Consider the following 15,748-nt stretch of genomic DNA (forward strand, 5'->3'; position numbering starts at 1 on the left):
GACCAGCATTTTTCAGGTTGAGAATCTTTAGTACTTGAACTCCCTTGTTCTTCTTTGTGTGGTATTTAGTACTGTCACTGACAGATCATGCAGCATGTACCCATCTTGAGTGAAGTGTTGGCCAACAGGTGTTTCTTTTTTAAGGGTCACGATGGTGCACCTGTACTGGTTTATTTCAAGACGTAGTTCCTTGCAAGTCTCGCCAACATACTTTCCGTGTGGACATTTCTTGCATTGGATGAGGTGTGCCACGTTGGAAAATGTGCACTTGTATCTGTAATGTTTGTTTCTGTGGAGTTTTTACAACTGATTCGATACAGATGTGTTGGCATGTTTTGCATCTCCTAACATTGCATGGGACTGTTCCCTATCCTCTCTGTTCTTGATCCAGTGAAAAAGTACTTCTGGTGAGGGACTGTGCAAGATTCTTTGGTTGTTTGTATGAAATTAAAGGGGTTTCTTTGAAGATGTCACTCCTCGACTCTGTTAAATATTGCTCATAGGTCCTTAGCAATTCTACTCAGCTGTGTTAGTGCTGGATGATATGTGATGGCCAAGGGTATTCTGTCCATGGTTTCACTCTCCCTGTATGGAAGCAGCTCATTTCTGGGTATTCTCAATGCCCGAACAATTCCCTGTCAATTTGTCTGAATGAGTGTAACTTTTGCAAGAAGGAGGTACGAAGTGTGGGAAGTTGTTTATCCCTTGTCTTGCGTTGTGTGTGGCTTCGATGACACTTATCCTGTGAAGGTATTTGTTCCATTCGGTTGCTTTCCTGTATACTGCTGTTTCTATGAAGCTATTGCTTCCAGCAGAAATGGTGGTGGGCAGGAAGAGTATGCTCACCTTGGAGTATTCCATGGTGGGCATAATGCAGCGGCAGAAGATGTTAAGGGATTCATAGAATTGTTTCAGGGAATCTAATCCATGGTAGCCATAGGCTACTCATAGTAGCGAATCCAACCTAGAAGGTCCATAAGAGAGGCTTGATCAACTTGTGATCCAGGATACAGTAACCAAAAAGGCAATGCGATCAGTGACTGGGTTGCTCTCAGTTTCAAGGAGGAAGGACATAGAAGGTGCCCCTTGAGTAGTACACAAAGTGGACTTAAAAATGTGTTCTGTGAGATCAAATCCGAGGGAAAGAAGTTCACGCCCACATATGTCATTACAAGCGCTGCTTTTCACTGCTAGACCTCTACATCCTGCACCGGGGAATCTCCTCCAAACTTTGTTTTGAATCTTAGCCCCCCACCTGCAGAGTGACTCAGTTGATTCATACTTTTCTCCAACGGCCCTCCTCCACTGTAGATTTTCTTCGAAGTACAACTGCTAGTAGTCAAGTGGGGAACAACCCCAAAATGTTTTCTGTTCATGGCAAACCTTGCTCTAAGACTCTTCCCACCACCATTAACTGGTGGTGGGAAGAGTCTTAGAGCAAGGTTTCAATAATAAGAAGGTCCTTTTGCCTATGGTACTTGCAAAAGGCACCCCACAATCTACGCATTGACAACTTTGCACAAGGGATTAAAACCTTATCACATTAAAGCTGATTTAATAATCCTCTAGGTCCTTCAGGGAAAAGCTAAATAAAGTGGGGGTCAGGATGCACCCTTACCTGACACCCACTCTGGCAGAAATAGGTAATGCCAGTTCCACATTCAGGCCGTACCTTATTCCGGCCATTCTACGTTTTGTGTTAAGTCTCCAAAACAGTCACACACCCTTCCCCATATCTTCTTTCCTTAATGGATCCATGCTAATTTTCTGTTTATGGTGACAAAAGCTGCTGTTAAATTCCCAAAAATGTGAAAAGGGGAGGATAGCTTAAGAATATTATAGTTAGCCGGAATGAGACAGAGTCTGAAGCACTGCTCAACGGTGGATGCTCAGGCTTGCCATGACTCCTACCTGTGGTCCCTTCCTCCAGCCAGCCAGACATCATATGCAGAAGTAGTTTCTGGAAAACTGCCCCTGAGCTGTCTAGAAGCAGATGGGGTGGCTTGACTCTATCCCCCTACTTAACTATGGGGATCATTTTGGGGGATTTTCTGTTTCCCGATGGCCATATTTATCCCTAGTGAGAAATTGAGCCAATGAATTCTCAGTGTGCTTAAAAAAGTCCCCCTGGATCTTATCTGGTCCTGGAGCTTTATTTACCTTGTAAGCCCTATTTGCAAGAGCCGCAGAGCACTATACAGGGTGTTGGCTGCCAGTGTTAGGCTGGCATCTTTTAACACTAGCGCAGTACTGTGATTTGAGACATGTGCCTCAGTCTGTGCATCTGTCGTGATTAGTTCTTGGTCCAGTATGGTTGAAAAATCTACATTTGCAGAATTGGAAAATTGTGGTTCCATTCTCAGCTGATACAGGGATTGAGTCTCACAGGGTGGGCGTGTGAAAATAATTATTTGCGGGTGATTTGTGAGTTATATTTTCTGCCACCAGATATGTAGAGCTTAGATGCCTGGTACACTGGTGTCCTACTTGTGATTTTTTTAAAAGTTGAAACAAGCAGTTTTGAATAGTATCCTGGACCAGATTGAAGACCAGCATAGTTCACATAGCATGGGAGGGATTCGGTCACATGTCTGCGCAACAGTAATGTGGCATGCTGCAGTGCGGTGGACTGCTTTTAAGGGAGCCAGGTAATCCGTTGGGAGCCCCGACAGGAGGACATGTCCTTCCGTGATGTGCGATATTGGGAAGGGGGGAGATTTGGAGCTAGGCCATTTGGGCCTTCTTCGCTATGTGTTTCTGGAATGACAGGCTGCTGTCGGTGGTGAAGCCGAAGGATTTTGTTCAAATTTAAGGTTGCGGATCAAATCCATACATGTGCATATCATTGAGCCCTTTGTTGGAAGAGTTGTTGTTTAGCGGGGGACCCATGTGGATGAATTTGGTCTTGGAGGGATAAAGGTTTAGGTAGGCAGTCGACATCCAGGACTGTATGATGGCTAGGTAATTGTGGAGATGACCGATGCCCTGTGGCCTTTTTACTCTAAAGTTTCATCCGTGTATTGGTGGTTGACTATATCAAGACCTTTGGAGAGGGTGTTCAGAGGCTCCATATAAACGTAAAAGAGGATCAGTGAGAGGATGGAGTCTAGAATACAATGTGTTTGATTCAGGGATCCTACACGAGCACGTAGTCAACAAAATACCAGAAGTAATCCAAGAAGGAGCGTACACCAGGCAAAAGGTAACTCTGTTTATTAAAGCTGGGCAACCACAAATCAAACAGCACAGTGGACCAGAACCTATTTATGAGAGCTGACAAAACCGCCCACTGCAGTCAAATCTTTTATACAGTTAGAAAATTATTTGCACAGTGGGAAACAGTTGCCATTAGTGTTTCAAGTTATCGAACATCCTACTAAGCTGACTGGAGGGACCCCGTCAGACCCCTATAGATAGACATAGGTTAGTTGAAGATGAGCGGAGCTAAACAGTCTGCACTCCCTCCTTGTTCATCACCTCCCCTGTGGCGCCACATTCCTTCCCGCTCCACCCCATGAATTAATTTTAATAAGTAATACGTAATCATGCTGACCTCTGGAACTTTATTTATCTGCCATTGGTGAGCACACAAGGAAAAAACATGAGATACCCTGAGCTGGTGGGAAGGGGTACATTCACACAGCATCCGACCAATGAGGGGCTTCATGGACAACATCGCGGTCACAGTATACTTGTTGCCTTTCGGGCACACCAAAATTCACCTTCTGATTGAATATTACTGAAATGCCCCTTCATCCTACATCCTTCTTTCCAGACCCACCTGCCAAAGGGTGATTTGAAACCGCTGATGATGCTGTGAGTGTGATGCCCTGAACATATTCTTGTGAATTTTAATTTCCCCTGGTCTCAGCGAGTGCCTGTTATCCTGGCTTGCCGACCTTGATTGTATCGGCAGGTTCCGTTCACAGTGACTGCTGTCTCCAGGGAATGACCAGTTGAGTCCTTCTTCCAGCACCCCACTTCCTTAGTGTGTCTGCACAATTCTTTCCATGTGGCCTAATATGCAGGTCCTGTCTGTAACACCCACATGTGACCTACTTACCTGTGATGTTTACCTGACACTGACGGCTCGGCGACACCCCAGGTGTTGTGCCACCATATTTATCTCACACCCTTACCCCACACACCCAGAGCCCCTCATGTCCCCCTTGGGTTCCCCTGCCCCACTGCCGTCCCCTGGGTTCTTGTGTTGCATGTGTGCCCTAAGCACCTTTATCACAGCCATCCATAATATGATGTCCCGTGAATGGGGTGCTCCCTCTAATTTCCCTTAACTCCCGCTGCTGGTAGGTACGGGCCTGTGGAAAGCACTGTATCAGCACCTTTAATACATGTTCATCTGGACGGCCTGGTGATTCTGCCTGAGAGGTAGGAGGTAAACCAATTGAGGACTGTGCCTGTGATTCCCCTCCTGTCAGTGAGGACAGATGTGAATATGCAGTGGTCGACGTGTTCAATGCAGCTGAGAGGTCAAGTAGGATGAGAAGACACCTTGGGTAGTGTAAACTGGGCAACATAATTCCCCATTAAACTTCTTGTCCTAGCATGGTTAGAATCCTGGTTCTCAGATCCATATAAGCTAGAGGCATGATATACCTTGGAATCTGTAATTATTGTATACTTCAGCCACATTACAATAATTTCTAAACTACCTAAGGTACCACAAACAATTATAAGAATTTATCTTTGCAACTAGTATTTTGTCTTGTCACTAAAGTTTAATAATCTTTTATTACACGCTTAATATCAGAGACCAGTCTCTAAGCGCGGGCCGTGATTCAAACCGGTGTTGCTTTGCGTTGTCTTGTTTCCAATACAAACACATTGCCGCTGAGCTCTCCCCCTGGTCCTTACACACTCTATTACAACCCTTGAATGTAGGCTTAGGGAAGAAGTCTCAAGAGGACAGCTCAGGGGGCAACGCGCTCGCCATGGAAGCAATACAACATGGAGCAACACAAGTTCAATCCCCGGGTCCGCGCTTAGAAACCTCTGGTTAATAAGCGTGTTGTAAATAACTAATTACAATTACTCTCCTGCATCCACTACCCAGTGGCAAATTCTGAATGGTGGCCATTTGGACTTAGCAGGAGAATACTGGAATTGGTAGATCTTTAGCTTTTACACGTTTGCATTGTGTCATTGTTGATGGCTGGATTGATTGCAAATGCCAATCCGAATCATTAACTATATTGATGATGATGACTGCATCATGGAATACATTTTTTCAAGATCGTGTTTAGTGTGATAAAAAGAACTCTAACCAATACATGTTAAGATCAGTTGTTGGATATTTGAGACCGGCGATTTGTCGCATGAATGTCAGACCTGTAATATTTTCTCTTGTTTTTTAGTGGATTTTCCTTTACACCATGCTCCACCTTGCGTCGCTGCTGTTGGTCCTACACTGCCACACCATGGTGAATGCAGAAGTTCTAACTTCCCCATTTTCTAGAAAGAATTGCGCTGAATTCTTCTACAAAAATACAGAACCCAAGAACTTATTGACTCAACGTTTTGCTCGGATTTGCCAGCAACTTAATAGAAACCAGAAAAAATATCGGTTTGCCACCTTGTATGACCGGATAAAACGCACTCCTGTGTACTCGGCCTATATCTACGAAGCCGGGAGAGCTAATCGCGATGACTGGTTTATTGAACCCCAAGTAAGTGCCCACTATCAATCCCACTATGACATCTCATACCCTGTGATTCTCCTTTTGTTTAGATGAACACTGTGGACAGTCACACATACAATATCACAATGGCTTTTGATTAATGATCTTTATGCTACAAACTTTAACAAGTGTCTTTTAAAAAAACATAATCTTCAAATATGTGTGAAAGTTGGTCATTCATCCAAGATACTGAATGACTATTGCTATGACCCATGATTAACATACAGGGCCTCATTACGAGTTTGGAGGCAGCCATGGTGATATTAGCACCATGGCTGCCTCCAAACCGGTCTCCATTACTGGGTTCCTGCAATGAGGACTTACCGGGCCATTCCGACATAGGAGGACCCAGTAATTCCTCCTTGCAGGAACCCATAAAAACACAAGATTTTCCAGAGCTGATGACTTTATTAGGTAAGCTTGTATTGTTGTGCTGCTTTTTTCAACGCCACAAATGCCCATTCCTCAGAAAACACACCCTACATACATAGGAAAGGTCAGTGTGCTTAACCACAACAGGGCGCAAAAGTAACCATGTGTTTGATTTGATTTGATTTGCTTTGATTTGTAAGGCATGGAAGCCCACAGGCATCAAGGTGCCGAGAACCCATCAAGAATGGGAAAAGCTAGCAGCGAGTAGGCATAAGCAGCACCTGAGCTACTCAAAACAAATAGTCTTTAGCCTCCTCCTGAATCTCAAGAGGTTTGTCTTGGAACGTAGCTCCTTGGGCAACGGATTCCACAGAGTGGCGGCACGGACAGTAAAGGATCTGCCCATACCCCTCGTTCTTCTACTTATTGGGATAGATAAGCACACTGACTCACTCGCTCTAGTGGATCTAAGATGATGCTGAATTGCAACACAATCTCCCAGGCTCTTCCTGTGTATTATGATAGGCTGATGTCTAGGAATCCCCTTGACTATACGTACAGCATCGTTCCGGAGAACTTGGAGGCGCCTCATACAATTTGTCTCCAATCATTAGAACATTATAATAAATGATCCTCGGCATGTTTAGCGCATGCACGAGGGTGTTGCAATTAGCTTCTGTTGTATATGGTTTCACTCTCTTGAGTAGCCTGAGAAGATATTAAGCTTTGTTACAGACCTGGTCAATGCGCAAATTAGAGTTCAAAGAGGAGTCAAAAATGACACCCAATATTTTAACTCGATCTACCGTTTTGATAGCATGTTTATCAATAAAGAAGCTCTCATACTGGCCATCCAATTTAGCTCTGGCCTGATGAGATCCGAATGGCATGAGCTCCATGTTAGTGGGGTTCAAGCACATCCCATTTTTAGCATCCAGTATTTGATGGCCGAGTAAACATTGTTTATGTGTTCCGCATCCTCTCTATACATGCCGCTCAACTCAAAGACAGGCTGGGTGTCATCCGCATAGTTTGTAAAATGCTCACCCAGCCTGTCTAAGATTTCACAAAGGGAGCAGCAAAAGATATTAAAAAATGAGGGGGATAAGCATGCACCCTTTGTGACTCCATATTCTAACAATTCGTATGGAGAGTAAGCATGACCCCAACCTACACGATATTTAAAGACTTTAAGCAGGTCACAGTCTGAGTGAAATAGGAGCCCTCTAGGGCCAGATTAGCCAATAGTTTCCCATGGTCGACAAGGTCAAAAACTGCTGATAAATCCAACGGCATCAAACAGCTCCACCTAGCCCCTACACATAATCTGAAGCATTTCATTTTTCATGTTCAAAAGTGCACTCTCAGTCCCGTAGCCAGTTTTAAACATGGATTGATTACGATGCAGTTTTTCAGACGATTCCAGATATTCTTGTAGCTGGAAAGTAGCCACCGTATCCAATATTTTTAAAAGAAACGGCACGTTAGAAATAGGTCTAAAATTGTCCAGCACATTCTGGTCGAGGCCTGGCTTTTTCAACAATGTGGTCACTGAAACCTTTTTTACTGTCTCAGGTGTACAGGATTCCCTGAAGCTAGCGTTAATCAGGCCAACTAAAAAAGGTAGAAAAATGCTGTTTATTATTTAAAATTATCTTAGAAGGGAGAAGTTCTTTTTCACATGTTGATGATTTCATCTTTTCCATGAAATGTAAGAGCACTTCCTATGATATGTCCCTGAAGTAGATGGTTGGAGACATATTTTAAGCCAACTCTACACCAAGGTCCTGTTTAAGTGTAGGGGTCATATTGTCCAAATTAGTGGAGATTTGCGATAAAGCCGATCATATTTTCAAAGTGAAAGCTTTCTGGATACCCTCACAATCTGCATCTGAATGATCTTTCTGTTGAGACATAACCTTAGGTTTCTCCAGCTCTCTAAGAGTCTGCAAAAGTTTACTCATATTGTTTTTGTCTCGGGCAATTTGGTTATCCAAATACATGACTTTAGTTAGAATAATCACATAGTCACTACCCAAGGGTCTGGGTGAGTAGCAAATGTAATTAAAAAAAAGGCAATTTGGTATTAAAACAACATTTATTCTATTTCAAAACCTTCAGCATACGTCAATACAAAGTCAATCCATGATGATTGTAAACCGTTAGGCCAAGTATCAAAAGTATCATTGCTATTAACATTGATCATTTGTGGCAGTTGATAAATATGTATACAAGGCAACCAAGGATTAGAATCCCTGCTTACTTCACCCTCATCACACTCAATAGCCCACTTGCCATAATTATTTTGCATATAGGAATGTTTCAGAATAATAATCTTTCTGTGTGGGAAGCGAGGGCACTTCAATCTGGTCAAGTCACTGAATAGAATTATAGAACTGAAAATTATCAAAATGTTTTAACAGCCAACTTGTCTTTGTAAACATACAAATGTGATATTGATTCTAGGTAAATGAAAAACCCTTAAAGGAATGGTTTGGTCAGAAATGTTTCTTGTCCCTACGGGTCGGCCATGTGTTTTTAAGCCTAAGTTGGTCGATATTAGAAAAATGTCCTATGGACCTTACCCGAGTTTTCATCCATTAAACGCACGTGAAAACAGGCAGCAGGGCGCAGCCATTTTGTGATAATCCTATCACTTGCCCCATCGCCCTGGGTGACCTGCTTTTGCGGCACTAAGTCATATCCCTCGCCCCTGAGCCTGTCATCAGCAGACGCATACCGGCCATTTCACAGCGCCAAAGCACGTCTCGTGTCAACATTTGCTGCGCTTCGGCTAATGACGTGTAGCCATGGAAATGGCAGGACGCCTCTTTACTCAATAAGTATAAAGAGACCATTTGACAACACACATCAGCAGATTTTCGATTCCATTCCTCTCTCTGTGTTACTTTGAGTATTCTGTGACTCGTTTCTGTGCTCTGGTCAGCTACCTTCGCTGCTTGTAGCCCGTGTGAACACCTGTATCATCACTTTAAATTATTTTAGTTTGTTTACCACACAATGGCTTCAATAATGCCCTACATGTACGAGCCCGAGTATACCGAGGAGGAACTACTGGCAAGGGAAACATGCGAAAACGATTGGGTTTCGGACGGCAGTTGGCAGGATGAATCAACGGATGAAGACACTGGACCTAGTTGCATGGACAGTGTTTCCACCTGGTGCACATGTAATCGGTGCAAGCTAATGCCAACCGAGGACAAGAACTACTGCTGCTGTGAAAACATGGGATACATGGCCTACATTTCAGAAGGCAAGCCACGGCCGCAATGCATCACCGAGCTGCCAGACTTCAGGGCAGCCTGCCTTACACGGTCCGTGTTCAGGATAATGATGGTGCTTATGCACGAACTTCGTGCAACTGTTCGTCCTCGTAATCCGAGTAACGAGTAAGTATACTCTGGTTGTGATGCCGCTACTATTTCATGGTTGTAGCCTATATTCAAAATTACATCTACATTTAATTATAACGCATGAAAGTTGTTCAATAGTGTGCAGTGTCTAGATAGCATTTGTCCGAGCAGAATGCCATTAGTTACAAGAATTGTCATTGACAACAAAGGTTTAATAAACTTACCTTGGTCATTTAAAAACAGTTCTTTTTCACAGGTGGTACAGGCTGGTGGCCTATCGTTCCTTTACATGGTGGCTTCACGGGAGGCTTGGACACTGCGTTCGAAGAGTAATACCCGCCTGTGCTGTTGCTGCCATAAGACAAACTTTCCCCAGTGACAGCGGTCAGTACAGGAGATTTTCCCTCGCAGTGCTGCAACCTGACCTGTACAATGTGTAAAGTTTTGTATTTTTGTGCCATCAAAATAAGAAACAAAATAAAACACCACATATGTTTTAACAACGGTTGTTTCGATTTTTTAAATGAATCAAGTGTGTCTCCATTCAAGAGTCTTCCTGTGTCTTAACTGCACGCCCACCGGCCCAGCCACACCCCTCCCCCTATCAGAGGAAGTTCGCACCCAAGGATGAGCGCTGCCATGGTGTGCTGTCAGGGGCGATAACGGCCAAGGTGCCAAACACCATGTACACTTCAAAGCTGTCTATCGTTCATGGGTGATTGTTCCCATGTCCACCTTCAGACCCCGTGTCTCCGGCCAGGATGCCCCCTCACACTGGCCACCCCCTACAATCCACATAAGTGTGTCTCCATTCAGCAGTCTTCCTGTGTCTTGCCTGCACGCCCACGCGCCCATCCACCCCCCGTATCAAAGGCAGTTCGCGCCTGTGGGTGCGCGCTGCCATGGGGGGCTGTCAGGGGCGCAAACGGCCAAGTTGCCAAACAGCATGAACACTTCAAAAGGTATCCCACACCCAGGTGCCATTGCTCACATGGCCTCCTCAGACACTGTGTCTCCAGGCAGGCCTCCCCTGACGCTGGTCGCCCCCCTGCAATCCACACAAGTGTGTCTCCATTCAGCAGTCTTCCTGTGCCTTATCTGCATGCCCCAGGCCCATCCATCCCACCCCCCTCTATCAAAGGCGGATCGCACCAGTGGTTGCGTGCTGCCATGGGGGGCTGTCAGGGGCACAAACGGCCAAGGTGCCAAACAGCATGTACACTTCAAAAGGTATCCCACGCCCAGGGGCCTTCGCTCACATGGCCTCCTCAGACCCCGTGTCTCCAGGCAGGCCTCCCCTGACGCTGGCCACCCCCCTGCAATCCACGTAAGTGTGTCTCCATTGAGCAGTCTTCCTGTGCCTTATCTGCATGCCCCATCTGTGTCAATTGTCATCGAATTGCATCCTTCGCAGGTCCTGTCTATAATGTAAGCATGTTTCCTTCTCATGCAAGACAGTACATCCAAGGGACGAGTCACATGTTCAGAGTTTAGTCACATCATTTATTAATTTGTGAAAGTTATGCAAATACCAAGCTGCACTTGATGAACTGGTATAGTTCCGGCGACCAAAACAAACCTTGCATTGAACATTGTATGGTTCATTTACTTTTTTATCACATTTTTATTCATCAAGAATTTAAAATAATGTTGATATTTACGTTTTAGAATTTTCAACAATGCCTGCCTTTTCGGTTAGCGGTTTCCCTTCGCAGACCCATGCTAAATCTGAAGGCACTACCATGCATGTATTCCCTAAAACTGTTGATCGAATAAGAGAATGGGTCAGACATTTGCGGATATCCACCGGAAGAGCTTGAAAGTAGAGTCCAGCAAGTCTTTGAGGACAGGAGGGGTGATCGATACCGCATCTGCAGCCAGCACTTTCCCTCAAACATGTACGCCACATCTTGGGTAACAAAGAAGAATAAACGGCGAACGACACGAAAATTGCTCGCAAACGCTATTCCCACTCTATTCGTCCACATTCCGCCACTGATGAGTCAAGTGTCCGGATTTAGCTTTAGGCCTTGCGGTAGTGTGTAGGTAGCTGAATGGATTAATTGATATTTTAGGTGTACTGTCCCTTGTAATACTTTCGAAATTGATATGAGTGGATAGCTTTTTGAATAATGACATTTATCAAATTATTTTTCAATTTTATAACCCTCAAAGGAAATCTATTTATGGGCACACGGAACTGTGCTATATTGCGTATTTTCAATAGCATAATTCTCAAGTATTCTGTCATCTTACATGGCAATTTTTAATATTGGCATTTCATTATCAAACAATAATTTACCTTTACAACTGCTTGACTATCCACTGAATCTGAAGCAAGAACATTATGCATCCATGACGTGCCCGCAGTTATCAATCACTTCTACCACGTATCAGGTAATCTTACTTAGCTATTCCGCTACAGACTTGTTTTAGGCATGTCAAGTAATAGTTTTTATGTATCGTGTAATTATTTTACTGAATGTTTTGGTAAGCCCAGTAACAGAGAAGTGCTGTCGGAAGCGGCCGTTCTGCGATTATGAGCGAGCGAATACGGTGCGGCTTGACAGTCTCTCTGAGAGGTGCTGGGAGGTCCTTTCCTCTAAGTCCTCCAGAGTCTTCCAGGCTACAGAGAACAGTGAGCGTGCTGGGTGCCGGGTGCCGGTTTTGTTTGTTTTTCCTCGCGCCTGAGAGCCGCGAGACACGAGCCTCATCATCGCCCTGGGGACTCTGGAAAGGAGGGAGGGTCTCGCCACGGGAAGGGAGCAAGCTGCAGCTCCGTCTGTTGTTACAGTGTCGCTGTGCCCGTGGGTGTTCCCGCTGCTGAGGCGGAAAGAGGAGGAGGTAGGAGTGCAGGATTAGGAGACCAGGGAGTGCGGAGGGACGCTCACCCCTGATGCAGTGTGTGCACCAAAGGCCGCCGACCACGACCGAGACTGCGTGGAGTAACAGGTTGTGCGGTCTAGAGGTCTCTGGTGAGCGGCTGGAGTGAGACCTGATTTGCACACACTGGGAATGAGAGTACTGTAAGAGTATTGTGATAGAATTGTGGTTGCTGTGGATGGTTGCAGAGAACGCCTGTTTTGGCGTGTATCTGGAGGTTGCTTCTCGTGCTCCTCTCTGGGTGTGCATTGGCACAGGTTTTGGCACAGGGTTCCCAGTACTGTGGTGTCTTGATCATTGGTTTGGACACAGGCCTTGTTAGTGGCTACAGCCGAGAGACTGTAGGTTAATCCTCTGATCCCGGCTGTACATATTATGGCACTCTTTTGATTTATTCAATTAAGGCACAGTGATTAAATTCTGTGCAATTTGTGCAACCTGTCAATTTTACCCTAAAAAGTCCAATCTTGAAGTCCATATCAGCTCTTTTTGAGTTGTACACGTTATCAACTGACTCAGTTGGGGTGAGGACTGTGAGCAAGTGCCTTTGACTCACCTGTACTCTGTCAATAGGAATAGCTATTTGGGCATTTTACTGGGCATTTTACTAACAGCACCTAATTCTTCCTTCGGTTAGTGTAGCCTTACAGCAGTTATGCAGCGGGGGAAAAGAGCCCCCCATTCGATCTACAACTTGCGGAAGATCAAGGCTCAACCGGTGAAGGAATGTAAGGAGAATAATAAGAAAGGGGACAAACGCAAGAAGAATGCAAAATACCCCAAACCGGTGGTGCAAGGCGATATCACAGAGTTCTTTGCGGTAAATCCTCCCCCTGAAATTAACTCTACCATCAATGAGGAAATGGCTGTCCCGTGTCTAAGTGGTAATATCTCTTTAAACACCACTAACTTTGACGACATAGACAATAATTCATTGCTAGACCTTTGCCTAAATATACACTGAGAGGAATGTCGTCACAGCTTCCTCAGAGGGCACCTAGTAGCTTAACACCCCTGAAGGAAAACATCAGCACTCCTCCGGGTGTGCAAAATCCCGAGGACATCAGCACTCGTCTGTCAGCATCCCCGAATCTAGCGATGGCCTCAATGGAGGATGAATCGGACAATGAGGCTGAGGATACTAATGAGCCGCCCTCAAGTTTAAGTGCAATAGCCGAGCTCCAATCATCGGTGGCCGCCCTCCAATTTGCGCTTAAAATACTTCTGCAAATGTCCGGGCGTATTCTGACAAATACCAATACCATCACCATGGCGTTAGATCTTAAGGATTCCCCATGAGACGACGCGGAAGTGAACCTGTCCAACGCTATGCACATAGTGGAAGAGACGGAAGAGCAGGAAACTACTCCAGAGGAGGCTGGCGAGCATTCCACATCGCATGGGAATACTCAAGAGGGGGACGTACCTGTAGAGTACGGAGAGGATCAGGAGCTAGCACAAAGCCCTACTACGACGAGTGTCCCACTTACTCCTGTTGACCCACGGCCTGCCCCTGTAACTCGCTCGAAAAAAGCCAGAAAAAGACTTGCGAGTGCGGCAGCACGAGCGGCAATGACAAAGGGTCCCCTCTCTGACTGGCTGGTACCGGGAGAAAAGTCCATAATTGTGGACTTAGACGAAGCCTCACTGGTAGATTTAGAGCAAGACCTTGAATTTAGTGTCCCTTCACATCCTGAGCAACCCCTCAAAATGGGGGCAGCAGGAGAATCACCAGAGCCTATACTGCACGGACAGAAAAGATTAGCGGAGGAGTGTAACGAGAACCACATTTGTTCCATTAACCTATATCCCAGTGGTAAAAATCCCAGGTTGGCACGTCTGAGTTCTTAACTTGACTCCATTACATTCCTCACTACGAGTCTTGAAATCGGACGATTTCATGTTCATTGAACCATTGCAGGTACCAAATTCCCACGTTTCTGCTATACATTGCACTTTTCTGGCTTCTGCGCAATTGATCAGAAATTTCAAAGAAGAATTGAGAGCAGTTGACATTGACATTGACGTTGATCCGCAGGAGCAGGATTCATTTAATGAACCAGAGGTCATTGATACACCTCCACCCCCTGCTAATGAGCTCAAGTCTGTGGAAGGGGAAAATTCTGCTTTGGTTGAAATACAACAAGCTCTCAAGTCACTCCTGGAATCCCTCCCATGAGTATTAGAGAACCACTGATGTTTCTCTATAATTTCCTGGAACTGTCGAGGCTTTGGACATCTTTTGAGGCCAGAGGGCTCAGTAGACTTGCTCTTTAAACACAGTTGCATTTGTCTTCAAGAAACTTGGGCACTGGACCATCTGTTGCTTGATGGTTTTGTTACATATCAATCATCTGCTAAAAGGGGCAACAAGGGTTGCCCTTCTGGAGGTTTGCTCATGGGGTGGTTAATACGGTCATCTCACGTAAGATACAGTGTAAAGTTGAGGACCATCTTTTGGCAGTTGAGGTCAATTATTCTAATGAAAGTGGTACTTATAAAATCCTACTGATTAACCTTTACAACCCCCCCGGGCGCTGTGATGAGAGAACCATTACAAGAAGCAATCCAAGACCTATTGTCCTCCTGGTCTCTGAGGCCTGGTAATATTGTGGTAGCTGTTATGGGGGATTTTAATTGCAACATGACAGGTAATTTATTAGTATCTCCAAATCACGACCTTAGTGCAAGATGTTTGATGACCCATGGAAAAAGGGAGGTTGAAGGTTTAGGCTGGCTGCAATTGTTCGATTCGTGGGATCTATGATGATTAATGGTCGTACACCGGGAGATCGGCCTGGGAAACACACTTGGACTAATGGTACATCGTCCAGCACCCTGGACTACATATTTATGTGTCCTGAGATGCAGACCAGAGTTGCTGATACGAATGTGATTCCCAATAAATGGAGCGACCATGCGTTGCTTTGCTGTTTACTCCGCCTCCCTATCCCCCCAATTTCACACTCTAATACTGACAGTATTCAAACTAATTGTACAGGTACAAGAATAGTCTGGTCGGAGAAAAACATAAGAGTGGCCACTGAAGCTCTTAAACCTGTCGCTTCAGGGGTCTTCCTCACTTCAATCTCATGACAGTAAATGACATCGAAGACTGGATTTTGGGGTTCTCAGGCTTACATGCCACTATAAATACGGGGCATATGTCAAGTCTAGGGAGCACTAAACTCCCCTATAATAAGGGTATTAGGGATGCCAAGAGATGGCTTAGAGAAGAGATCCGGGGTTTTAAGAACATGAATTTAGTGGGAGCCCTCTACTACGAGAAAGTTAGAAAAGCTAAAAATAGATATAGAGCTAGCATTAAGAGCATACAAATATCTGAGAGGAATAACAGATATCAAAGGCTCGTGCAAACCATCTGCTCCAGAAATTCTCGTAGTATATGGTCGCTCATAA

The 15,748-nt window shown here is 45.0% G+C and overlaps 1 protein-coding gene across 1 annotated transcript in view; it reads left to right on the top strand.

Moving 5' to 3' along the window:
- LOC138511243 (endonuclease domain-containing 1 protein-like) overlaps positions 1-15,748 on the top strand; it is a 45,187-nt gene that overhangs the window by 12,981 nt on the left and 16,458 nt on the right. The window contains exon 2 of the mRNA XM_069626785.1: positions 5,376-5,687. Within this exon, the coding sequence (XP_069482886.1) occupies positions 5,394-5,687 (294 nt within the window). The 5' untranslated portion in view covers positions 5,376-5,393. The remainder of the gene's footprint in view (positions 1-5,375; positions 5,688-15,748) is intronic.

The sequence above is a fragment of the Ambystoma mexicanum genome, chromosome 6p (genome assembly GCF_040938575.1).
Source record: "Ambystoma mexicanum isolate Mex_15411 chromosome 6p, UKY_AmexF1_1, whole genome shotgun sequence".
NCBI lineage: Eukaryota > Metazoa > Chordata > Amphibia > Caudata > Ambystomatidae > Ambystoma > Ambystoma mexicanum.